General features: G+C 49.6%; 1 protein-coding gene across 1 annotated transcript in view; it reads left to right on the top strand.

The window, feature by feature from the left end:
- The window catches only part of ift74 (intraflagellar transport 74), a 65,694-nt gene extending 46,837 nt beyond the window's left edge, over positions 1-18,857 (top strand). The window contains exons 17-20 of the mRNA XM_079814643.1: positions 7,504-7,667; positions 12,338-12,463; positions 13,927-13,987; positions 18,608-18,857. Coding sequence (XP_079670769.1) covers positions 7,504-7,667; positions 12,338-12,463; positions 13,927-13,987; positions 18,608-18,723 — 467 coding nt within the window. The 3' untranslated portion in view covers positions 18,724-18,857. The remainder of the gene's footprint in view (positions 1-7,503; positions 7,668-12,337; positions 12,464-13,926; positions 13,988-18,607) is intronic.
- The last annotated feature ends 7,136 nt before the right edge of the window (positions 18,858-25,993 follow it).

Genomic DNA, 25,993 nt, shown 5'->3' with positions numbered 1-25,993 from the left:
GTGTGTGTGTGTGTCTCCTGAGGGGTGTGTGTGTCTCCTGAGGTGTGTGTGTGTCTCCTGAGGGGTGTGTGTGTCTCCTGAGGGGTGTGTGTGTCTCCTGAGGGGTGTGTGTGTGTCTCCTGAGGGGTGTGTGTCTCCTGAGAGGTGTGTGTGTCTCCTGAGGGGTGTGTGTGTCTCCTGAGGGGTGTGTGTGTGTCTCCTGAGGGGTGTGTGTCTCCTGAGAGGTGTGTGTGTCTCCTGAGGGGTGTGTGTGTCCTGAGGGGTGTGTGTGTCTCCTGAGTGTGTCTCCTGAGGGGTGTGTGTGTCTGCTCTGTGTGTCTCCTGAGGGGTGTGTGTGTCTGCTCTGTGTGTCTCCTGAGGGGTGTGTGTGTCTGCTCTGTGTGTCTCCTGAGGGGTGTGTGTGTCTGCTCTGTGTGTCTCCTGAGGGGTGTGTGTGTCTGCTCTGTGTGTCTCCTGAGGGGTGTGTGTGTCTGCTGTGTGTGTCTCCTGAGGGGTGTGTGTGTCTGCTCTGTGTGTCTCCTGAGGGGTGTGCGTGTCTCCTGAGGGGTGTGCGTGTCTCCTGAGGGGTGTGTGTGTCTCCTGAGGGGTGTGTGTGTCTCCTGAGGGGTGTGTGTGTCTCCTGAGGGGTGTGTGTGTCTCCTGAGGGGTGTGTGTGTCTGCTGTGTGTGTCTCCTGAGGGGTGTGTGTGTCTGCTGTGTGTGTCTCCTGAGGGGTGTGTGTGTCTCCTGAGGGGTGTGTGTGTCTGCTCTGTGTGTCTCCTGAGGGGTGTGTGTGTCTGCTGTGTGTGTCTCCTGAGGGGTGTGTGTGTCTGCTCTGTGTGTCTCCTGAGGGGTGTGTGTGTCTGCTGTGTGTGTCTCCTGAGGTGTGTGTGTGTGTGTGTCTCCTGAGGGGTGTGTGTGTCTCCTGAGGGGTGTGTGTGTCTGCTGTGTGTGTCTCCTGAGGGGTGTGTGTGTCTCCTGAGGGGTGTGTGTGTCTGCTCTGTGTGTCCTGAGGGGTGTGTGTGTCTGCTGTGTGTGTCTGCTCTGTGTGTCCTGAGGGGTGTGTGTGTCTCCTGAGTGTGTCTCCTGAGGGGTGTGTGTGTCTGCTGAGTGTGTCTCCTGAGGGGTGTGTGTGTCTGCTCTGTGTGTCCTGAGGGGTGTGTGTGTCTGCTGTGTGTGTCTGCTCTGTGTGTCTCCTGAGGGGTGTGTGTGTCTGCTCTGTGTGTCTCCTGAGGGGTGTGTGTGTCTGCTGTGTGTGTCTCCTGAGGGGTGTGTGTGTCTCCTGAGGGGTGTGTGTGTCTGCTGTGTGTGTCTCCTGAGGGGTGTGTGTGTCTCCTGAGGGGTGTGTGTGTCTGCTCTGTGTGTCCTGAGGGGTGTGTGTGTCTGCTCTGTGTGTCCTGAGGGGTGTGTGTGTCTCCTGAGGGGTGTGTGTGTGTCCTGAGGGGTGTGTGTGTCTCCTGAGGGGTGTGTGTGTCTGCTCTGTATGTCTCCTGAGGGGTGTGTGTGTCTGCTCTGTGTGTCTCCTGAGGGGTGTGTGTGTGTCTGCTGTGTGTGTCTCCTGAGGTGTGTGTGTGTCTCCTGAGGGGTGTGTGTGTCTGCTGTGTGTGTCTCCTGAGGGGTGTGTGTGTCTCCTGAGGGGTGTGTGTGTCTGCTCTGTATGTCTCCTGAGGGGTGTGTGTGTCTGCTGTGTGTGTCTCCTGAGGGGTGTGTGTGTCTGCTGAGGGGTGTGTGTGTCTGCTCTGTATGTCTCCTGAGGGGTGTGTGTGTCTGATCTGTGTGTCTCCTGAGGGGTGTGTGTGTCTCCTGAGGGGTGTGTGTGTCTCCTGAGGGGTGTGTGTGTCTCCTGAGGGGTGTGTGTGTCTGCTCTGTATGTCTCCTGAGGGGTGTGTGTGTCTGATCTGTGTGTCTCCTGAGGGGTGTGTGTGTCTCCTGAGGGGTGTGTGTGTCTCCTGAGGGGTGTGTGTGTCTCCTGAGGGGTGTGTGTGTCTCCTGAGGGGTGTGTGTGTCTGCTGTGTGTGTCTCCTGAGGGGTGTGTGTGTCTGCTCTGTGTGTCCTGAGGGGTGTGTGTGTCTGCTCTGTATGTCTCCTGAGGGGTGTGTGTGTCTCCTGAAGGGTGTGTGTGTGTGTGTGCTGTGGGGTGTGTGTGTGTGTGTGTCTCCTGAGGGGTGTGTGTGTCTCCTGAGGTGTGTGTGTGTCTCCTGAGGGGTGTGTGTGTCTCCTGAGGGGTGTGTGTGTGTCTCCTGAGGGGTGTGTGTCTCCTGAGAGGTGTGTGTGTCTCCTGAGGGGTGTGTGTGTCCTGAGGGGTGTGTGTGTCTCCTGAGGGGTGTGTGTGTCTCCTGAGGGGTGTGTGTGTCTGCTGTGTGTGTCTCCTGAGGGGTGTGTGTGTCTCCTGAGTGTGTCTCCTGAGGGGTGTGTGTGTCTCCTGAGAGGTGTGTGTGTCTCCTGAGGGGTGTGCGTGTCTCCTGAGGGGTGTGTGTGTCTCCTGAGGTGTGTGTGTGTCTCCTGAGGGGTGTGTGTGTCTCCTGAGGGGTGTGTGTGTCCTGAGGGGTGTGTGTGTCTCCTGAGGGGTGTGTGTGTCTCCTGAGGGGTGTGTGTGTCTGCTGTGTGTGTCTCCTGAGGGGTGTGTGTGTCTCCTGAGTGTGTCTCCTGAGGGGTGTGTGTGTCTGCTCTGTGTGTCTCCTGAGGGGTGTGTGTGTCTGCTGTGTGTGTCTCCTGAGGGGTGTGTGTGTCTGCTCTGTGTGTCTCCTGAGGGGTGTGTGTGTCTGCTCTGTGTGTCTCCTGAGGGGTGTGTGTGTCTGCTCTGTGTGTCTCCTGAGGGGTGTGTGTGTCTGCTCTGTGTGTCTCCTGAGGGGTGTGTGTGTCTGCTGTGTGTGTCTCCTGAGGGGTGTGTGTGTCTGCTCTGTATGTCTCCTGAGGGGTGTGTGTGTCTGCTCTGTGTGTCTCCTGAGGGGTGTGTGTGTCTGCTGTGTGTGTCTCCTGAGGTGTGTGTGTGTCTCCTGAGGGGTGTGTGTGTCTGCTGTGTGTGTCTCCTGAGGGGTGTGTGTGTCTGCTGTGTGTGTCTCCTGAGGGGTGTGTGTGTCTGCTGTGTGTGTCTCCTGAGGGGTGTGTGTGTCTGCTGTGTGTGTCTCCTGAGGGGTGTGCGTGTCTCCTGAGGGGTGTGTGTGTCTCCTGAGGGGTGTGTGTGTCTCCTGAGGGGTGTGTGTGTCTCCTGAGGGGTGTGTGTGTCTGCTCTGTGTGTCTCCTGAGGGGTGTGTGTGTGTCTCCTGAGGGGTGTGTGTGTCTGCTCTGTGTGTCTCCTGAGGGGTGTGTGTGTGTCTCCTGAGGGGTGTGTGTGTCTGCTGTGTGTGTCTCCTGAGGGGTGTGTGTGTGTGTCTCCTGAGGGGTGTGTGTGTCTGCTGTGTGTGTCTCCTGAGGGGTGTGTGTGTCTGCTGTGTGTGTCTCCTGAGGGGTGTGCGTGTCTCCTGAGGGGTGTGTGTGTCTCCTGAGGGGTGTGTGTGTCTCCTGAGGGGTGTGTGTGTCTGCTGTGTGTGTCTCCTGAGGGGTGTGTGTGTCTGCTGTGTGTGTCTCCTGAGGGGTGTGTGTGTCTGCTCTGTGTGTCCTGAGGGGTGTGTGTGTCTCCTGAGTGTGTCTCCTGAGGGGTGTGTGTGTCTCCTGAGGGGTGTGTGTGTCTCCTGAGGGGTGTGTGTGTCTGCTCTGTGTGTCTCCTGAGGGGTGTGTGTGTCTCCTGAGGGGTGTGTGTGTCTCCTGAGGGGTGTGTGTGTCTGCTCTGTATGTCTCCTGAGGGGTGTGTGTGTGTCTCCTGAGGGGTGTGTGTGTCTGCTCTGTGTGTCCTGAGGGGTGTGTGTGTCTCCTGAGGGGTGTGTGTGTCTGCTGTGTGTGTCTCCTGAGGGGTGTGTGTGTCTGCTCTGTATGTCTCCTGAGGGGTGTGTGTGTCTGCTCTGTGTGTCTCCTGAGGGGTGTGTGTGTCTCCTGAGGGGTGTGTGTGTCTGCTGTGTGTGTCTCCTGAGGGGTGTGTGTGTCTGTTCTGTATGTCTCCTGAGGGGTGTGTGTGTCTGCTGTGTGTGTCTCCTGAGGGGTGTGTGTGTCTCCTGAGGGGTGTGTGTGTCTGCTGAGGGGTGTGTGTGTCTGTTCTGTATGTCTCCTGAGGTGTGTGTGTGTCTGCTCTGTATGTCTCCTGAGGGGTGTGTGTGTCTCCTGAGGGGTGTGTGTGTCTCCTGAGGGGTGTGTGTGTCTGCTGTGTGTGTCTCCTGAGGGGTGTGTGTGTCTGCTCTGTGTGTCCTGAGGGGTGTGTGTGTCTCCTGAGGGGTGTGTGTGTCTCCTGAGGGGTGTGTGTGTCTGCTGTGTGTGTCTCCTGAGGGGTGTGTGTGTCTGCTGTGTGTGTCTCCTGAGGGGTGTGTGTGTCTGCTCTGTGTGTCCTGAGGGGTGTGTGTGTCTGCTGTGTGTGTCTCCTGAGGTGTGTGTGTGTCTCCTGAGGGGTGTGTGTGTCTGCTGTGTGTGTCTCCTGTGGGGTGTGTGTGTCTGCTGTGTGTGTCTCCTGAGGGGTGTGTGTGTCTGCTGTGTGTGTCTCCTGAGGGGTGTGTGTGTCTGCTCTGTGTGTCCTGAGGTGTGTGTGTGTGTGTCTCCTGAGGGGTGTGTGTGTCTCCTGAGGGGTGTGTGTGTCTGCTGTGTGTGTCTCCTGAGGGGTGTGTGTGTCTGCTGTGTGTGTCTCCTGAGGGGTGTGTGTGTCTGCTCTGTGTGTCCTGAGGGGTGTGTGTGTCTCCTGAGGGGTGTGTGTGTCTGCTGTGTGTGTCTCCTGAGGGGTGTGTGTGTCTGCTCTGTGTGTCCTGAGGGGTGTGTGTGTCTCCTGAGGGGTGTGTGTGTCTGCTGTGTGTGTCTCCTGAGGGGTGTGTGTGTCTGCTCTGTATGTCTCCTGAGGGGTGTGTGTGTCTCCTGAGGGGTGTGTGTGTCTGCTGTGTGTGTCTCCTGAGGGGTGTGTGTGTCTCCTGAGGGGTGTGTGTGTCTGCTCTGTATGTCTCCTGAGGGGTGTGTGTGTCTCCTGAGGGGTGTGTGTGTCTGCTCTGTATGTCTCCTGAGGGGTGTGTGTGTCTCCTGAGGGGTGTGTGTGTCTCCTGAGGGGTGTGTGTGTCTGCTCTGTGTGTCCTGAGGGGTGTGTGTGTCTGCTCTGTATGTCTCCTGAGGGGTGTGTGTGTCTCCTGAGGGGTGTGTGTGTCTGCTGTGTGTGTCTCCTGAGGGGTGTGTGTGTCTCCTGAGGGGTGTGTGTGTCTGCTGTGTATGTCTCCTGAGGGGTGTGTGTGTCTCCTGAGGGGTGTGTGTGTCTGCTCTGTATGTCTCCTGAGGGGTGTGTGTGTCTCCTGAGGGGTGTGTGTGTCTCCTGAGGGGTGTGTGTGTCTGCTCTGTGTGTCCTGAGGGGTGTGTGTGTCTGCTCTGTATGTCTCCTGAGGGGTGTGTGTGTCTCCTGAGGGGTGTGTGTGTCTGCTGTGTGTGTCTCCTGAGGGGTGTGTGTGTCTCCTGAGGGGTGTGTGTGTCTGCTCTGTATGTCTCCTGAGGGGTGTGTGTGTCTCCTGAGGGGTGTGTGTGTCTGCTCTGTATGTCTCCTGAGGGGTGTGTGTGTCTCCTGAGGGGTGTGTGTGTCTCCTGAGGGGTGTGTGTGTCTGCTCTGTGTGTCCTGAGGGGTGTGTGTGTCTGCTCTGTATGTCTCCTGAGGGGTGTGTGTGTCTGCTCTGTGTGTCTCCTGAGGGGTGTGTGTGTCTGCTGTGTGTGTCTCCTGAGGGGTGTGTGTGTCTCCTGAGGGGTGTGTGTGTCTGCTCTGTGTGTCCTGAGGGGTGTGTGTGTCTCCTGAGGGGTGTGTGTGTCTCCTGAGGGGTGTGTGTGTCTGCTCTGTGTGTCCTGAGGGGTGTGTGTGTCTGCTCTGTATGTCTCCTGAGGGGTGTGTGTGTCTCCTGAGTAGTGTTAATTTTGTCACCTATTTTTAATTTAGTCTTAGTCTTGTGCCAAATGTCCTTGTTAGTTTAGTCATATTTAGTCATTCACATATCTTTTTTTGTTAGTCAAGTTTTAGTCGACCAAAAGTCTAGTCATTTTAGTCTAGCTTTAGTCAAAAGACAACTCAAAATATTTTGTGGCAAAATAAGTTACATAAAGTACATATAATCTGCATAATGTTTGTGCCACAACACCACAGCTAACCGGTGGATTTACAGCGTAGATCAGCATCAGCTTATGAGACGATGGGCACAAATATCGAGTTCGATCTTGATTCAGTATGAATTCATATGTATATATCCTACTGTACATAGTATAAGGGAAAATATGTTTTTTACACTTTTTTGGGGTTATATTATATTTGCTTGCATTCTTTACTATTCACTATTATTAACATTTCAAAATTTCACAAATAAGTAAGCAGTTATGATCTGTGTATGTATTAAAGAGCCATACAGGCACCCAGTGGGTAATGGCATTACAAGTGCATTTTTTTATTTTTCCAGCCACAAAATGACTCTAATTTGCCTCTTTGCAGTGGAATTCTCTATTTTAACCTTAATTAATACACTAATTGTAATATAAATAATAAAAATATTAGAAGAAAAATATTTTAAGTGATCATTAATGGACCATAAGTATTGCACAAATAGTATTTAGTACCAAAAGATCTCCTCAAAATATTCAATAAATATTATTGAATTAAAATATAGGCTATTTATTTTTGAAATAGTTAAGGTGTATGGTCACATTTGACCATCAATGAGTACAAGTGTGACTTAATTAGTAAGGAATACCTGAGGGCTAAATACAAGAAAAACATTAATATTAATGTTAACAATGTTGATCTCCACCACTCTCCATAATACAATGATACTGTAAATGTGGCTGACGCACACTATGCTGTACGGTTTACCAAAGATTGCTGCAAACACCTGTAAAGTGAAGCTGTTGTGTAACTTACGCGGCTTAAGTCATTCACATACACTGACACAGCGCTAGAAGTGTTGAGCACTCCGGGAACCGTGACCACACGCGCGCGGCCGCGAGACGACAGGCGGAGTCTGAGAGACCTGCACTCCAGCTACAGCGCCAACTCTTTCTCAATATTTTGAACAGCTGAATATTCATCTCATGATGTAAAAGTAGAGACAATTGTAGACGAAAATGAAGAGAGATTTTATCTTAGTTTTTATTTTATGCAAAACATTTTAGTCTCGTCCTTTTTCATCAACAATAATGCATGTTAATTTAGTCTTAGTCAGTGTTTTTGGACATTGGTGCAGTCTCGTCATCGTCTCGTCTTCGTCATGGAAAAAAAGGTCGTTAACGAACATATTTAGTCTCGTCGCGTCTGACGAAATTAACACTACTCCTGAGGTGTGTGTGTGTCTCCTGAGGTGTGTGTGTGTGTGCAGTGTGTTCTAGTGACCCCTGCTGGAGGAACAGTGGCTCTGCAGTTAAAGCTTCGGACGCTTGTTTATGAGTGAAGTGCTGATGTTGTGTGTGTGTGTGTGTGTGTGTGTGTGTGTGTATGTATTAGAGAGTGAGCGTCTCCAGCAGGACCTGCTGAAGGTGGAGCAGTTGGAGAGCAAGGTCAGCGCAGAGCTGCAGACGCTGAGGGATCAGCTGGAGCTCATGAGGAGTGAGCTGCACACCTACAGAGACCTGGACGCCCTCAGGGCAGCGGGAGACGACCGGAAGAAGGTGATCGGGGTGACCTGACCGGGGGGACCGGAGTGACCTGACTGGGGTGACCGGGGTGACCTGACTGGGGTGACCGGGGTGATCAGGGTGACTGGGGTGATCAGGGTGACTGGGGTGATCGGGGTGATCAGGGTGACTGGGTTGATCGGGGTGATCGGGGTGACTGGGGTGATCGGGGTGATCAGGGTGACTGGGGTGATCGGGGTGACTGGGGTGATCAGGGTGACTGGGGTGATCGGGGTGATCAGGGTGACTGGGTTGATCGGGGTGATCAGGGTGACTGGGGTGATCGGGGTGATCAGGGTGACTGGGGTGATCGGGGTGATCAGGGTGACTGGGGTGATCGGGGTGATCAGGGTGACTGGGGTGATCAGGGTGACTGGGGTGATCAGGGTGACTGGGGTGATCAGGGTGACTGGGGTGATCGGGGTGATCAGGGTGACTGGGGTGATCGGGGTGACTGGGTTGATCAGGGTGATCAGGGTGACTGGGGTGATCAGGATGACTGGGGTGATCAGGGTGACTGGGGTGATCGGGGTGACTGGGGTGATCGGGGTGACTGGGGTGATCGGGGTGACTGGTGTGATCGGGGTGACTGGGGTGATCAGGGTGACTGGTGTGATCAGGGTGACTGGGGTGATCGGGGTGACTGGGGTGATCAGGGTGACTGGGGTGATCAGGGTGACTGGGGTGATCAGGGTGACTGGGGTGATCGGGGTGATCAGGGTGACTGGGGTGATCAGGGTGACTGGGGTGATCGGGGTGATCAGGGTGACTGGGTTGATCGGGGTGATCAGGGTGACTGGGGTGATCAGGGTGACTGGGGTGATCGGGGTGATCAGGGTGACTGGGGTGATCGGGGTGATCAGGGTGACTGGGGTGATCGGGGTGATCAGGGTGACTGGGGTGATCGGGGTGACTGGTGTGATCGGGGTGACTGGGGTGATCAGGGTGACTGGTGTGATCAGGGTGACTGGGGTGATCGGGGTGACTGGGGTGATCAGGGTGATCGGGGTGACTGGGGTGATCAGGGTGACTGGGGTGATCAGGGTGACTGGTGTGATCAGGGTGACTGGGGTGATCAGGGTGACTGGGGTGATCAGGGTGACTGGTGTGATCAGGGTGACTGGGGTGATCAGGGTGACTGGGGTGATCGGGGTGACTGGTGTGATCGGGGTGACTGGGGTGATCAGGGTGACTGGTGTGATCAGGGTGACTGGGGTGATCGGGGTGACTGGGGTGATCAGGGTGACTGGGGTGATCGGGGTGACTGGGGTGATCAGGGTGACTGGGGTGATCGGGGTGACTGGTGTGATCGGGGTGACTGGGGTGATCAGGGTGACTGGGGTGATCGGGGTGACTGGTGTGATCAGGGTGACTGGGGTGATCGGGGTGACTGGGTTGATCAGGGTGATCAGGGTGACTGGGGTGATCAGGATGACTGGGGTGATCAGGGTGACTGGGGTGATCGGGGTGACTGGGGTGATCGGGGTGACTGGGGTGATCGGGGTGACTGGTGTGATCGGGGTGACTGGGGTGATCAGGGTGACTGGTGTGATCAGGGTGACTGGGGTGATCGGGGTGACTGGGGTGATCAGGGTGACTGGGGTGATCAGGGTGACTGGGGTGATCAGGGTGACTGGGGTGATCGGGGTGATCAGGGTGACTGGGGTGATCAGGGTGACTGGGGTGATCGGGGTGATCAGGGTGACTGGGTTGATCGGGGTGATCAGGGTGACTGGGGTGATCAGGGTGACTGGGGTGATCGGGGTGATCAGGGTGACTGGGGTGATCGGGGTGATCAGGGTGACTGGGGTGATCGGGGTGATCAGGGTGACTGGGGTGATCGGGGTGACTGGTGTGATCGGGGTGACTGGGGTGATCAGGGTGACTGGTGTGATCAGGGTGACTGGGGTGATCGGGGTGACTGGGGTGATCAGGGTGATCGGGGTGACTGGGGTGATCAGGGTGACTGGGGTGATCAGGGTGACTGGTGTGATCAGGGTGACTGGGGTGATCAGGGTGACTGGGGTGATCAGGGTGACTGGTGTGATCAGGGTGACTGGGGTGATCAGGGTGACTGGGGTGATCGGGGTGACTGGTGTGATCGGGGTGACTGGGGTGATCAGGGTGACTGGTGTGATCAGGGTGACTGGGGTGATCGGGGTGACTGGGGTGATCAGGGTGACTGGGGTGATCGGGGTGACTGGGGTGATCAGGGTGACTGGGGTGATCGGGGTGACTGGTGTGATCGGGGTGACTGGGGTGATCAGGGTGACTGGGGTGATCGGGGTGACTGGTGTGATCAGGGTGACTGGGGTGATCGGGGTGACTGGGGTGATCAGGGTGACTGGGGTGATCGGGGTGACTGGGGTGATCAGGGTGACTGGGGTGATCGGGGTGACTGGTGTGATCGGGGTGACTGGGGTGATCAGGGTGACTGGTGTGATCAGGGTGACTGGGGTGATCGGGGTGACTGGGGTGATCAGGGTGACTGGGGTGATCGGGGTGACTGGGGTGATCAGGGTGACTGGGGTGATCGGGGTGACTGGGGTGATCAGGGTGACTGGGGTGATCAGGGTGACTGGGGTGATCGGGGTGATCAGGGTGACTGGGTTGATCGGGGTGATCGGGGTGACTGGGGTGATCGGGGTGATCAGGGTGACTGGGGTGATCGGGGTGACTGGGGTGATCAGGGTGACTGGGGTGATCGGGGTGATCAGGGTGACTGGGGTGATCAGGGTGACTGGGGTGATCGGGGTGATCAGGGTGACTGGGGTGATCGGGGTGATCAGGGTGACTGGGGTGATCGGGGTGATCAGGGTGACTGGGGTGATCAGGGTGACTGGGGTGATCAGGGTGACTGGGGTGATCGGGGTGATCAGGGTGACTGGGGTGATCGGGGTGACTGGGTTGATCAGGGTGATCAGGGTGACTGGGGTGATCAGGATGACTGGGGTGATCAGGGTGACTGGGGTGATCGGGGTGACTGGTGTGATCGGGGTGACTGGGGTGATCAGGGTGACTGGTGTGATCAGGGTGACTGGGGTGATCGGGGTGACTGGGGTGATCAGGGTGACTGGGGTGATCAGGGTGACTGGGGTGATCAGGGTGACTGGGGTGATCGGGGTGATCAGGGTGACTGGGGTGATCAGGGTGACTGGGGTGATCGGGGTGATCAGGGTGACTGGGTTGATCGGGGTGATCAGGGTGACTGGGGTGATCAGGGTGACTGGGGTGATCGGGGTGATCAGGGTGACTGGGGTGATCGGGGTGATCAGGGTGACTGGGGTGATCGGGGTGATCAGGGTGACTGGGGTGATCGGGGTGACTGGTGTGATCGGGGTGACTGGGGTGATCAGGGTGACTGGTGTGATCAGGGTGACTGGGGTGATCGGGGTGACTGGGGTGATCAGGGTGATCGGGGTGACTGGGGTGATCGGGGTGACTGGGGTGATCAGGGTGACTGGTGTGATCAGGGTGACTGGGGTGATCGGGGTGACTGGGGTGATCGGGGTGACTGGGGTGATCGGGGTGACTGGGGTGATCAGGGTGACTGGTGTGATCAGGGTGACTGGGGTGATCGGGGTGACTGGGGTGATCAGGGTGACTGGGGTGATCGGGGTGACTGGGGTGATCAGGGTGACTGGGGTGATCGGGGTGACTGGTGTGATCGGGGTGACTGGGGTGATCAGGGTGACTGGGGTGATCGGGGTGACTGGTGTGATCAGGGTGACTGGGGTGATCGGGGTGACTGGGGTGATCAGGGTGACTGGGGTGATCGGGGTGACTGGGGTGATCAGGGTGACTGGGGTGATCGGGGTGACTGGTGTGATCGGGGTGACTGGGGTGATCAGGGTGACTGGTGTGATCAGGGTGACTGGGGTGATCGGGGTGACTGGGGTGATCAGGGTGACTGGGGTGATCGGGGTGACTGGGGTGATCAGGGTGACTGGGGTGATCGGGGTGACTGGTGTGATCGGGGTGACTGGGGTGATCAGGGTGACTGGTGTGATCAGGGTGACTGGGGTGATCGGGGTGACTGGGGTGATCAGGGTGACTGGGGTGATCAGGGTGACTGGGGTGATCAGGGTGATCGGGGTGACTGGGGTGATCAGGGTGACTGGTGTGATCAGGGTGACTGGTGTGATCAGGGTGACTGGGGTGATCAGGGTGACTGGGGTGATCGGGGTGACTGGGGTGATCAGGGTGATCGGGGTGACTGGGGTGATCAGGGTGACTGGGGTGATCGGGGTGACTGGGGTGATCAGGGTGACTGGGGTGATCGGGGTGATCAGGGTGATCGGGGTGACTGGTGTGATCAGGGTGACTGGGGTGATCGGGGTGACTGGGGTGATCAGGGTGATCAGGGTGACTGGGGTGATCGGGGTGATCAGGGTGATCGGGGTGACTGGTGTGACTGGTGTGACCTGACCGGGGTCTAGAGTTGAGCTGTGAAACCGTTAGTCTGGTCAGAAATGTATGAGTGCTTTGCTGTTCGGTTAGATCTAACCCTTCTACAACATGATCCGCTCTAACCCTTCATCTACCCTTACATACACAACCCGGCACGAAATAAATGAAAAACGTTCGTCTGCCAGTGTAAAGGCTGATAGGGCTCATCTGGTTTATTCAGTCTCTCAGTGAATGTTCTGCGTTTGTCCCATCAGAGGCTGCAGGAGGATCGAGTGGCGCTCACTCAGAGGAAGGACACGTTCCAGAAGATGCTGCACAGAATCAGCGAGGAGTGCGAGTCTCTGAAGAACCAGTTACAGGAGAACGAGACCCATGTGGAGGTGAGAGATGGCAGAGTGAGCTCAGGGTCAGATGCTCTGAGGGCTTCAGTGGGTCAGTGGATCTCACTGAGACTCTACATGCCCTCTCTTGACAATAAAGCTCAATCTGATTTCATGGGATCATTAATATCATTGTTATATATCCTCATATCTCCATTTGTATTTGTGTAGCGCTTCTCATCGTTTCAGAGGCCCTTCACGTGTGGTTTATAAGGCATGAAATAACAGAATGACCTTCAGTGAAGCTGCTTTGAATAGAGTTAGGGTTAGAGTTAGAGTTAGGCTATAAAGACAGATTAGAGCTGGGCGGAGCAGAGAGAAGAAGGGTTAGGGTTAGAGTTAGGGTTAGGGTTAGGGTTAGAGTTAGAGTTAGGGTTAGAGTTAGAGTTAGGCTATAAAGACAGATTAGAGCTGGGCGGAGCAGAGAGAAGAAGGGTTAGGGTTAGAGTTAGGGTTAGGGTTAGGGTTAGAGTTAGAGTTAGGGTTAGAGTTAGGGTAAGTCTATAAAGACAGATTAGAGCTGGGCGGAGCAGAGAGAGGAAGGGTTAGGGTTAGGGATAGAGTTAGATTTAGAGTTAGAGTTAGGGTTAGAGTTAGGGTTAGAGTTAGAGTTAGGATTAGATTTAGAGTTAGATTTAGAGTTAGAGTTAGGGTTAGAGTTAGGATTAGATTTAGAGTTAGATTTAGAGTTAGGGTAAGTCTATAAAGACAGATTAGAGCTGGGCGGAGCAGAGAGAAGAAGGGTTAGGTTTAGAGTTAGGGTTAGATTTAGAGTTAGGGTTAGAGTTAGGGTTAGAGTTAGAGTTAGGGCTAGAGTTAGGGCTAGAGTTAGGGCTAGAGTTAGGGTTAGAGTTAGGGCTAGAGTTAGGGCTAGAGTTAGGGTTAGAGTTAGGGTTAGAGTTAGGGTTAGGGTTAGAGTTAGAGTTAGAGTTAGAGTTAGAGTTAGAGTTAGAGTTAGGGTAAGTCTATAAAGACAGATTAGAGCTGGGCGGAGCAGAGAGAAGAAGGGTTAGGTTTAGAGTTAGGGTTAGATTTAGAGTTAGGGTTAGAGTTAGGGTTAGAGTTAGAGTTAGGGCTAGAGTTAGGGCTAGAGTTAGGGCTAGAGTTAGGGTTAGAGTTAGGGCTAGAGTTAGGGCTAGAGTTAGGGTTAGAGTTAGGGTTAGAGTTAGGGTTAGGGTTAGAGTTAGAGTTAGAGTTAGAGTTAGAGTTAGAGTTAGAGTTAGGGTTAGAGTTAGGGTTAGAGTTAGGGCTAGAGTTAGGGTTAGAGTTAGGGTTAGAGTTAGAGTTAGGGTTAGAGTTAGAGTTAGGGTTAGAGTTAGGGTTAGGCTATAAAGACAGATTAGAGCTGGGCGGAGCAGAGAGGGGAAGCACACGGGTTAGGGTCACATGTATGTAAATGGGAACGCTCTGGTCTCGTCTGTGATTGGATGCTTTGCTCTCTAATGTGACTGTTCACTTTCCAGCTGACCAATATGGAGAGGAAATGGCAACATCTTGAGCAGAACAACTTTGTGATGAAAGAATGTATCCTTTTATCATGGCTCTCTGTGAGACGGGTGATGTGTGAGACGGGTGATGTGTGAGACAGGTGATGTGTAATGGTCTAATGATCCCTAACTCTATGGTCCAGTCATCGCCTCTAAAGCTGTAGAGAGGGTTAGGGTTAGGTGATGTGTGAGACGGGTGATGTGTGAGACGGGTGATGTGTGAGACGGGTGATGTGTGAGACAGGTGATGTGTGAGACAGGTGATGTGTGAGACAGGTGATGTGTGAGACGGGTGATGTGTGAGACAGGTGATGTGTGAGACAGGTGATGTGTGAGACGGGTGATGTGTGAGACAGGTGATGTGTGAGACAGGTGATGTGTGAGACAGGTGATGTGTGAGACAGGTGATGTGTGAGACAGGTAATGTGTGAGATGGGTGATGTGTGAGACGGGTGATGTGTGAGACGGGTTATGTGTAATGGTCTAATGATCCCTAACTCTATGGTCCAGTCATCGCCTCTAAAGCTGTAGAGAGGGTTAGGGTTAGGTGATGTGTGAGACGGGTGATGTGTGAGACAGGTGATGTGTGAGACAGGTGATGTGTGAGATGGGTGATGTGTGAGACGGGTGATGTGTGAGACAGGTGATGTGTAATGGTCTAATGATCCCTAACTCTATGGTCCAGTCATCGCCTCTAAAGCTGTAGAGAGGGTTAGGGTTAGGTGATGTGTGAGACAGGTGATGTGTGAGACAGGTGATGTGTGAGACAGGTGATGTGTAATGGTCTAATGATCCCTAACTCTATGGTCCAGTCATCGCCTCTAAAGCTGTAGAGAGGGTTAGGGTTAGGTGATGTGTGAGACAGGTGATGTGTGAGACAGGTGATGTGTGAGACAGGTGATGTGTGAGACAGGTGATGTGTAATGGTCTAATGATCCCTAACTCTATGGTCCAGTCATCGCCTCTAAAGCTTTAGAGAGGGTTAGGGTTAGGTGATGTGTGAGACAGGTGATGTGTGAGACAGGTGATGTGTGAGACAGGTGATGTGTGAGACGGGTGATGTGTGAGACAGGTGATGTGTGAGACAGGTGATGTGTGAGACAGGTGATGTGTAACGGTCTAATGATCCCTAACTCTAAGGTCCAGTCATCGCCTCTAAAGCTGTAGAGAGGGTTAGGGTTAGGTGATGTGTGAGACAGGTGATGTGTGAGACGGGTGATGTGTGAGACGGGTGATGTGTGAGACGGGTGATGTGTGAGACGGGGAATGTGTGAGACAGGTGATGTGTGAGACAGGTGATGTGTGAGACAGGTGATGTGTGAGACGGGTGATGTGTGAGACGGGTGATGTGTGAGACGGGTGATGTGTGAGACAGGTGATGTGTGAAACAGGTGATGTGTGAGACGGGTGATGTGTGAGACGGGTGATGTGTGAGACAGGTGATGTGTGAGACAGGTGATGTGTGAGACGGGTGATGTGTGAGACAGGTGATGTGTAAAGGTCTAATGATCCCTAACTCTATGGTCCAGTCATCGCCTCTAAAGCTGTAGAGAGGGTTAGGGTTAGGAATGTGTGAGACAGGTGATGTGTGAGACAGGTGATGTGTGAGACAGGTGATGTGTGAGACAGGTGATGTGTGAGACAGGTGATGTGTAATGGTCTAATGATCCCTAACTCTATGGTCCAGTCATCGCCTCTAAAGCTGTAGAGAGGGTTAGGTGATGTGTGAGACGGGTGATGTGTGAGACAGGTGATGTGTGAGACAGGTGATGTGTGAGACAGGTAATGTGTGAGATGGGTGATGTGTGAGACGGGTGATGTGTGAGACGGGTTATGTGTAATGGTCTAATGATCCCTAACTCTATGGTCCAGTCATCGCCTCTAAAGCTGTAGAGAGGGTTAGGGTTAGGTGATGTGTGAGACAGGTGATGTGTGAGACAGGTGATGTGTGAGACAGGTGATGTGTGAGACGGGTGATGTGTGAGACAGGTGATGTGTAATGGTCTAATGATCCCTAACTCTATGGTCCAGTCATCGCCTCTAAAGCTGTAGAGAGGGTTAGGGTTAGGTGATGTGTGAGACAGGTGATGTGTGAGACAGGTGATGTGTGAGACAGGTGATGTGTAATGGTCTTATGATCCCTAACTCTATGGTCCAGTCATCGCCTCTAAAGCTGTAGAGAGGGTTAGGGTTCGGTGATGTGTGAGACAGGTGATGTGTGAGACAGGTGATGTGTGAGACGGGTGATGTGTGAGACGGGTGATGTGTGAGACAGGTGATGTGTGAGACAGGTGATGTGTGAGACGGGTGATGTGTGAGACAGGTGATGTGTGAGACAGGTGATGTGTAATGGTCTAATGATCCCTAACTCTATGGTCCAGTCATCGCCTCTAAAGCTGTAGAGAGGGTTAGGGTTCGGTGATGTGTGAGACAGGTGATGTGTGAGACAGGTGATGTGTGAGACGGGTGATGTGTGAGACAGGTGATGTGTGAGACGGGTGATGTGTGAGACGGGTGATGTGTGAGACGGGTGATGTGTGAGACAGGTGATGTGTGAGACAGGTGATGTGTGAGACAGGTGATGTGCGAGACGGGTGATGTGTGAGACAGGTGATGTGTGAGACGGGTGATGTGTGAGACAGGTGATGTGTGAGACAGGTGATGTGTGAGACAGGTGATGTGTGAGACAGGTGATGTGTAATGGTCTAATGATCCCTAACTCTATGGTCCAGTCATCGCCTCTAAAGCTGTAGAGAGGGTTAGGGTTAGGTGATGTGTGAGACAGGTGATGTGTGAGACAGGTGATGTGTGAGACGGGTGATGTGTGAGACAGGTGATGTGTGAGACGGGTGATGTGTGAGACAGGTGATGTGTAATGGTCTAATGATCCCTAACTCTATGGTCCAGTCATCGCCTCTAAAGCTGTAGAGAGGGTTAGGGTTCGGTGATGTGTGAGACAGGTGATGTGTGAGACAGGTGATGTGTGAGACAGGTGATGTGTGAGACAGGTGATGTGTAATGGTCTAATGATCCCTAACTCTATGGTCCAGTCATCGCCTCTAAAGCTGTAGAGAGGGTTAGGGTTCGGTGATGTGTGAGACAGGTGATGTGTGAGACAGGTGATGTGTGAGACAGGTGATGTGTGAGACGGGTGATGTGTAATGGTCTAATGATCCCTAACTCTATGGTCCAGTCATCGCCTCTAAAGCTGTAGAGAGGGTTAGGGTTCGGTGATGTGTGAGACAGGTGATGTGTGAGACAGGTGATGTGTGAGACAGGTGATGTGTGAGACGGGTGATGTGTAATGGTCTAATGATCCCTAACTCTATGGTCCAGTCATCGCCTCTAAAGCTGTAGAGAGGGTTAGGGTTCGGTGATGTGTGAGACAGGTGATGTGTGAGACAGGTGATGTGTGAGACAGGTGATGTGTGAGACAGGTGATGTGTGAGACAGGTGATGTGTGAGACGGGTGATGTGTGAGACAGGTGATGTGTGAGACAGGTGATGTGTGAGACAGGTGATGTGTGAGACAGGTGATGTGTAATGGTCTAATGATCCCTAACTCTATGGTCCAGTCATCGCCTCTAAAGCTGTAGAGAGGGTTAGGGTTAGGTGATGTGTGAGACAGGTGATGTGTGAGACAGGTGATGTGTGAGACAGGTGATGTGTGAGACAGGTGATGTGTAATGGTCTAATGATCCCTAACTCTATGGTCCAGTCATCGCCTCTAAAGCTGTAGAGAGGGTTAGGGTTCGGTGATGTGTGAGACAGGTGATGTGTGAGACAGGTGATGTGTGAGACAGGTGATGTGTGAGACGGGTGATGTGTAATGGTCTAATGATCCCTAACTCTATGGTCCAGTCATCGCCTCTAAAGCTGTAGAGAGGGTTAGGGTTCGGTGATGTGTGAGACAGGTGATGTGTGAGACAGGTGATGTGTGAGACAGGTGATGTGTGAGACGGGTGATGTGTAATGGTCTAATGATCCCTAACTCTATGGTCCAGTCATCGCCTCTAAAGCTGTAGAGAGGGTTAGGGTTCGGTGATGTGTGAGACAGGTGATGTGTGAGACAGGTGATGTGTGAGACAGGTGATGTGTGAGACAGGTGATGTGTGAGACAGGTGATGTGTGAGACGGGTGATGTGTGAGACAGGTGATGTGTGAGACAGGTGATGTGTGAGACAGGTGATGTGTGAGACAGGTGATGTGTGAGACAGGTGATGTGTAATGGTCTAATGATCCCTAACTCTATGGTCCAGTCATCGCCTCTAAAGCTGTAGAGAGGGTTAGGGTTCGGTGATGTGTGAGACAGGTGATGTGTGAGACAGGTGATGTGTGAGACAGGTGATGTGTGAGACGGGTGATGTGTAATGGTCTAATGATCCCTAACTCTATGGTCCAGTCATCGCCTCTAAAGCTGTAGAGAGGGTTAGGGTTCGGTGATGTGTGAGACAGGTGATGTGTGAGACAGGTGATGTGTGAGACAGGTGATGTGTGAGACAGGTGATGTGTGAGACAGGTGATGTGTGAGACGGGTGATGTGTGAGACAGGTGATGTGTGAGACAGGTGATGTGTGAGACAGGTGATGTGTGAGACAGGTGATGTGTGAGACAGGTGATGTGTAATGGTCTAATGATCCCTAACTCTATGGTCCAGTCATCGCCTCTAAAGCTGTAGAGAGCGATTACCGGCCGGTGGTGAAGAACGTCAACAAACAACTGCAGGACTACAATAAGATCCTGGTCGAAACCCTACAGGGGACGAGAACCTGACTTCCTGTCCGCTCACACTGAGAACTCACTTCCTGTTTAGATGACCCCGTCTGAATATCTGTGTGTGTGTGTGTGTGTGTGTGTGTGTGTGTGTGTGTGTGATTCTTTATTCTACAGTAAACATCTGCTTTCTGTTAAAGAGCACATGACTCCTCTTGTTGTTCATCATCACTGCACCATCTCCTGTGTGTAACGGTGACGGCCCGATAAATAAAATTAAAAAAATCTAATAATTATTTAATTTTGATTTCGGTCAATTAATTTGGGCGCCAGACAGGCAATCCTGTCATATGTTAAACAAATAACCCAGATAGCAAGAAATGCCACTCGTTACTAGGGCTGAACGATTAATTGCATTTGCGATAATATCGCGATATGAGAGAACGCGATTTCCTAACCGATTACAGTCTGGTCACGTGACACGCGAGAGTAAAGTCTGCAGAAGAAGCATCAGCTTGGCACGTTACACATATCATATGCCTGGCCTAAAAGAAAAAAAATCTGTTTGTGTTTGATCTAATATTGTGTTGTTCATACTATAGGCTTCTATCATCTCTCCAATGATTCTGGATCGATTCTGAGCTTAGATTTTAACTGCAGGTGCTGCGTGTGTTTTAGAAACACCCGTATTCTGATTGCTTCCATTATCTCTCTTTCTCACACATACACACAGTCACGCACGAATCATAAAATAATATTTCATAACGTTCGGAAAGGTTGACGGCACAAATTGCAATGACATTCGCAGGTAGGGTTGCCAACCGTTCCTTATAATACGGAATCGTCCCGCATTTAAGGCATTAATGCGTATGGCTTTCATTCTACGGAGCGGTTGGCAACCGTATTCGCAGGCTTCTCTGCACAGGATAAGCGCTGTGAGAAACAGTGTGTGTTCTCGCCCGCCGGTGTTTTCCTCACACACGCTCAACGAAGGCTTCATTCATGTCGTTAGAAACTCACTGACTGAAGGTTTTCCATTTCAAATGCTCACGCGGCGCTTTGTGAAGAGTGCTCGCGCTGCGCGCGTCTGTGCGCGTCTCAAAATGCTTTTATGACGCAAAATTAATGTAAACACCGTCAGTAATGTCTTAATGAATTAAACAGACTGGGCCAAAACATTATATATTTTAAAAGAGATTGTGCATTAGTGTGAATGCAGGTCTCCCGCTGTCTATGATGATGTCATCATTAATAATCAAACAACAGTAAAGCTGAGAAAGAGAAAAATTACTCACAGTTCAGACACTCTTAAATACTGAAAGCACTCTTTGTTCATTGCTTGTAATATGTTTTTTTGTTTCTCTTTATGATTTACTACTTTATGTTTTGCAGCTATATTAGTTTATATATTTAAAATTATTCACATGCAATTGTTTTAATTAAAATGTTATAATGTGTAGTTATTTTAAAAAGCTTATAATTACATATATCACAATTAAAAACATATTAATTATTAATATTAATCTTATTATTTTTTAAAAACTTAAAAAGAAAAAGTTCAAGAATTGTTTTGGAATCGGATCGTGAGGCACCAATTCAAGATTTCCACCATTACTATACAATGATGTATTGTTGAATAATACAGAAGATAAAGAGTTTAAAAAATAATCGCATATTAAATCGCAATCGCAATATTGGTAAAAAAAAAAACGCAATTAGATTTTTTTCCAAAATCGTTCAGCCCTACTCGTTACATAAATCAACTCAGAGTCAAGATGAAATTCAATCTAAAAATCTCAAAGAACATAGGATGTGGTTTGGAAAAGAATGTTGTATTGCACAGAAGAAGAAAAAAATAAATAAATAAATAACCACAATGCACTCTCAATTCTGGCTGATAAACACAAACATAATAACACATTTAATTCAAATCATTCATTTCAAAAGTACCAGATTCAGGATATTCCCATAAACAAGATAAGAAAACAGTCAACATTTTGGGCCATAGAAAAGAAAATGGCAAAACAAACTGAAGTCAAAGAAGAAAAACAAATTAAATAAGATGAAAACAAAAAAATGGAGATACACTACTCACGTCTTAGTTTGAGTCTCGTGTTAATAGGGAGTGTGGAAAGTGCTGAGGTGAATTGTGTTAGTGTGTGTGCGGGGGAAAACCAGCCGGTGTGTATGCAGGGATGCACAACTCTCCGCAATGGTGAGTCTCTTTGTTTGGGAAACAGCACGGATGATTCCGACGATCATTACACCAGATTGTTGCAAACGTTCAGCGCTGGAAACATCTTGACTCTGGGAGTGTGTGTGTGGGAACTACACTCCAGCAACAGCCCAGCGTTCAACCAGTGTTCAGAGGAGTAACGTCTCCGCCACCCAGGTAAGTGGAAATACCTTCACCTTCACCTTTACGATTTCGTGAAGTTAACACCACAGCAACAGTTCTTCCATTTAACGCTACACTATGTAAGTTTTCCGTCCACTAGAGGTCGCCTGTTCAAAACAAAGCTGTAGTTTGATGATGCCACGTTTGAGCTCAGAATCTTGGGACACGAGGTCTTCAGCTCACAGCCGGTGGAAAAGAGTCAGGAATCCGCAGGGCATTGAAAAGCATTAGAAGTCATTAAAGGAATTTTGTGGAAATTAAGGCCTTAAATGGCATTAAAAAGCATTCAATTGCATTCCTGGAGGCATTAAAAATGTTGATTGTTTCGAAGAAAATGTTATATTATTCATTTGTTTTGAATAAGCCTTCATAATTAATAACTTTTATTTGCTGTCGTAAAATATGTACATTAGTGTGATGAACACGCGATACCAGTTTGGTAACACATGTGCTTCCCACCCAGTGTTGCCAAAGCCGCGGTTTGAAGCGACCCCAATTATGTGATATTTAGCCCTGGAAACGCGAATTTTAGCAGGGAACACTGCCAAAAAAACATATTTTACCCCCGAACACGATTTTACCGTGGAATCCCCACTGAAACGCAATTGGGCTTGTTTTGAGTAGCAATTGGGCGGTTTTGTTGTGAAAACCTGGCAACCCTGTTCCCACCGGTGCAAAATTACCGTGACGCTGGATTTTTGGACGACAGCTGAATGTGACCGAAAAAAAAATGGGAAAGTGCAAATTCCAGGATAAGTGGCTTGAAGACGACCAATTTAGGTCATGGTTGCAGGTCGGAATGAAGAAGGGTTTTGCAGCTTTTGTAAAAAAGCGTTTAAGTTGGGAACAATGGGCATCAACGCCGTAAAGTCTCATATGAAGTCTGACAGCCACAAATTAACGGTAAAAGGCAGACAGCGATTAACTATGAGTAGTTACTTTGGCGTGACTGACAAATCTACAACTGCTACTTCCATGACAACCGCTGCTGTAGCCACCACCGCCGCTACCGTAGGAAAATCGAGCGACGTTAGATCAGCGTTTGGGTCGAATGAGACTTTGCAAGCGGAGGTGCTCTGGTGTCTGAACACTGCCGTCCATCACCACTCTTACGCAGCCAATGAAGGTATTTCTGAGTTATTCCAGGCAATGTTTCCTGATTCTGAAATCATCAAATCTTTCTCTTGTGGCAAGGACAAAACCAGCTACATGTTAAAGTTTGGACTTGCCCCATACTTCAAAAATCAACTGATTTCTGCAGTTAACAAAGCAGGACCATTTGTTTTGACGTTTGATGAGAGTTTCAACCATTCAACAAAAAATAAACAACTAGATGTCCATGTTCGATTTTGGGAGGCTGGTTGTGTCCAGTCCCGTTATTTCGGATCACAATTCATGGGACATTCAAAGGCTGAGGATCTGCTGCAGCATTTCAAAGTAAGTATAGTTTTACTTTGTTCATGCTATTTTTTTGTCATTGTACCTGATAGAAACTGAAAAGGAAAGACAAGGCTTAAAATATTTTTTTATCCTATGACTCCATCTAGTGGACAACCTTAGTATTCATCGTTGTGTAATAGTTTATCATTTGCTATTAGGCCCCAGAGCCTCAGTTTCCTCATGACTTGTTCTCTGTAAAACAAAATTGAGGCTTTTGGACAAGTGTTCGTGTTCAAGTGGAGTTCAAGTGTACTATGTGGTAACTAAATACATTTTTAAATACAGAGATAGTATGTTAAAAGCACATTTTAGTTCATATTTCATGGTCTCAACATAGCACAGTTGAGTACACTTTGATGTTCTTAATATTATCTTAAGAAGTGCTAAATAATTCTTTGTATATTAAGTACAACATTAGTGTGTGAAAATAGCACTTTAAATACATTATAGAAATGTACTTTTTTTCCACCTGGGTTGTGATCCATTTCACCCTATTCTTCAGTGATTCTAATTTATTTTTGATGGTACTTTAAAAAGCTTTTTTAAATTATAGCTAATTTGAAATAACCCAACATGTTTGTAACATCTTTTCATTCTGCATTTATTTATTTCTGTTCTCAGAAATGTGTGCACCTACTAGACCTGAAGCATCTCCTTTCCATTAGTATGGATGGCCCAAATGTGAACTTCAAGTTCCTCAATAATCTCCAGCAAGAACATGGTGAATTACAAGTGTCTGAGAGAGCGTGATTATCCTCCCCCTGAAACTGCCTCATCGACACGGCATCCTCAATAAACCCGTCTCCGGCTTGATGACTCCGATCCTTCGAATATTCCGATCTATTATGACCTCTGACCTGTAAAGTTGCCAGAGTAATAATAATCATACGCTGTTTGTTAATTGGCCAGAGGAGAACTGCCCCCCCGACTGAGCCTGGTTTCTCCCAAGGTTTATTTTTCTCCATGATGCTCCTGATGGGGTTTTGGTTTCCTTGCAGCTCATTTCTGTTGGGAGCTGTGGACTGCACACGGTACACCATTCATTCAAGACTGGCTTCTCCATATGGAATATTGAGAAAATTCTGAGAGCAATGCACTATGTTTTTCACAATGTCCCTGCAAGAAGAGAAGATTATACAGAACTTACTGGCTCATCTCTTTTTCCACTCCCATTCTGTGGACACTGTTGCAGAGAGAGCCATTGAGTTATGGCCAAAGCTTAAACAGTACGTGGAAGCAGTCAACAGAGAAGAACTACCAAATCCTGGAACCTCTTCTTTTGATACCATCGAAGCAGCAAATAAAGATCCCCTGATCTTAGCCAAACTTCAGTTTTTCATGGCGGTATGCAGAACGTTTTGTCCATTCTTGAAGAAATACCAGACTGATGAACCAGTCCTCCCATTTCTGTGCAGAGACTTGACAGAGTTGATGATGGTAATCATATAATTTCTGCTTTGTTTAAATGGCTATTTTTTGTTTTATGATCTTTTGAAGTGGGTATACCACATTGAATGACTGTGTATAATACCTATGTAGGATGGAATAACAAAGCTGGTTAAGAGGATGCTAAATAATTAGACAAATTTGTTTTCATTTTGTAGAGTCTGGTGAGACGTTTCATCTAAAACGGAGTTTCCTTCAGCGCCTCCTGCTGTTATCTCATGGGCAAGCTACGGTAGAGAGAGGCTTCTCTGTGAACAAGGAAGTAGAGACTTGCAGCATAAAAGAAGAAACTGTTGAGGCCCAGAGACTTGTCTGCGACCAAGTTAGAGCTTCTGGGGGGGTTCTCAAAGTGTCCCTTACAAAGGAACTGCTGGTTTCTGTAGCCTCAGCCAGGACCAGATACAGGATCTACCTTGATGAAGAGAGGAGGAAGAGAGAGGGCGCCATGCGTGGATTAAAGAGAAAAGCTTTGGAAGATGAGCTGGAAGAACTGAAAAAGAAAAGGAGGGTGTTGATGGAGGTGTGCGCCAGCCTTCATAAGGACGCTGATCAACTAGCTGAGCAGGCCGAAAACAAGTCTAACACACTCATGGCTCAAATGATCACAAAATCTAATACTCTAAGGAGGAGATACAAGGAAAAGTGCAATGAATTGAAAAATGTTGAGTCAGAGTTGGAACTAAAAATGACCGAATTAAGGCATCATTAATTATCTTATTTAAACAGTTAATAACTGCTATTTCTATAGCACTTGCAGTTTCTCACATGCTAGTCCAATGTGGAGGGGAATGCACTAAATCTAACAGCGTATGATTATTACTCTGGCAACTTTACAGGTCAGAGGTCATAATAGATGGGAATATTCGAAGTATCAGAGTCAACACGCTGGAGACGGGTTTATTGAGGATGACATATCGATTTAAGTATTATTTAATTGTAATATTCGAATGATCTGAGTCATCACGCCGGAGACGGGTTTATTGAGATGCCGTGTCGATGAGGCAGTTTCAGGGGGAGTCTAATCACGGTCTCTCAGACACTTCAGGGTCATGTGTTGGTCTTCTCTGGGCGCAGGTCCACCATCTGATCTGGATACGGCCCGGATCCGGCTGACTGCAGTAAACCTCGGGATAAACAGAGAGACTATCATTAGCGTAGATGCCATTCTTCTGATGATGTCACGAGTACATCAGGTGTTATGGGAAGTGTTCCCGGTTCCGGCTGACCTAGTTAATGCAGCCTAACAATCATTTCATTGAAAACATTTTATGTGTATGCCACAGTAAAGAGATGTGTTTTTAGTCTAGATTTAGGCAAGGCAAGGCAAGGCAAGGCAAGTTTATTTGTATAGCACATTTCATACACAGTGGCAATTCAAAGTGCTTTACACAGAAATGAAGTTAAAATAGTTATAAGTGAATAAAATAAAAATATATATAGTATAATAGTTATAAAAGGAATTAAAAGGAAATTAAAAGGAAATAAAAATAAAGATGAAATCCCCTATCTGGGGTGGAAGAAAATGTAGAGTCAGGTTTACTTTAAAAATATTTGTCAGGTAACTGTGCGTTTAGACAGTACCCTTGCAGACAAATCTTCTTGGCCTAACTTGAGGGTGTTCTCTAGATGTTTTACCCGCCAGAGCAGATCTAAACGGGTCTTCCTCGCACCAGAGCGAGTACTCAAAAAATATTTGTCAGGTAACTGTGCATTTAAACATTACCCTTACAGACAAATCTTCCTGGACCGGAACACCAGGGCTATCTCTACTTTGTTCGACCGTCAGAGCGGATCTACACGGTCCTTCCTCTTACCACCAAGGCTATACAGATCTATCCGTCAGAGCAGATCTAAACGGATCGTCCTCGCACCTATGTGGACTCGAACCACAATAACATTTATTCAGTGATGCCACTAATCAGGTAGTCAAAACCAAATTCATGTCTTACCTGATCAGAGACATCACGTCGGGGTCTAAATTGAGGATAACTATGTGGACTCGAACCACAATAACTGTTTAAGCTCCCCCGTCTCTCAACCTCTTCC

This window comes from Gobio gobio, assembly GCF_949357685.1.
Source record: "Gobio gobio genome assembly, chromosome: 4".
NCBI classification, from domain to species: domain Eukaryota; kingdom Metazoa; phylum Chordata; class Actinopteri; order Cypriniformes; family Gobionidae; genus Gobio; species Gobio gobio.
This window is presented reverse-complemented; position numbering and strand designations above follow the sequence as displayed.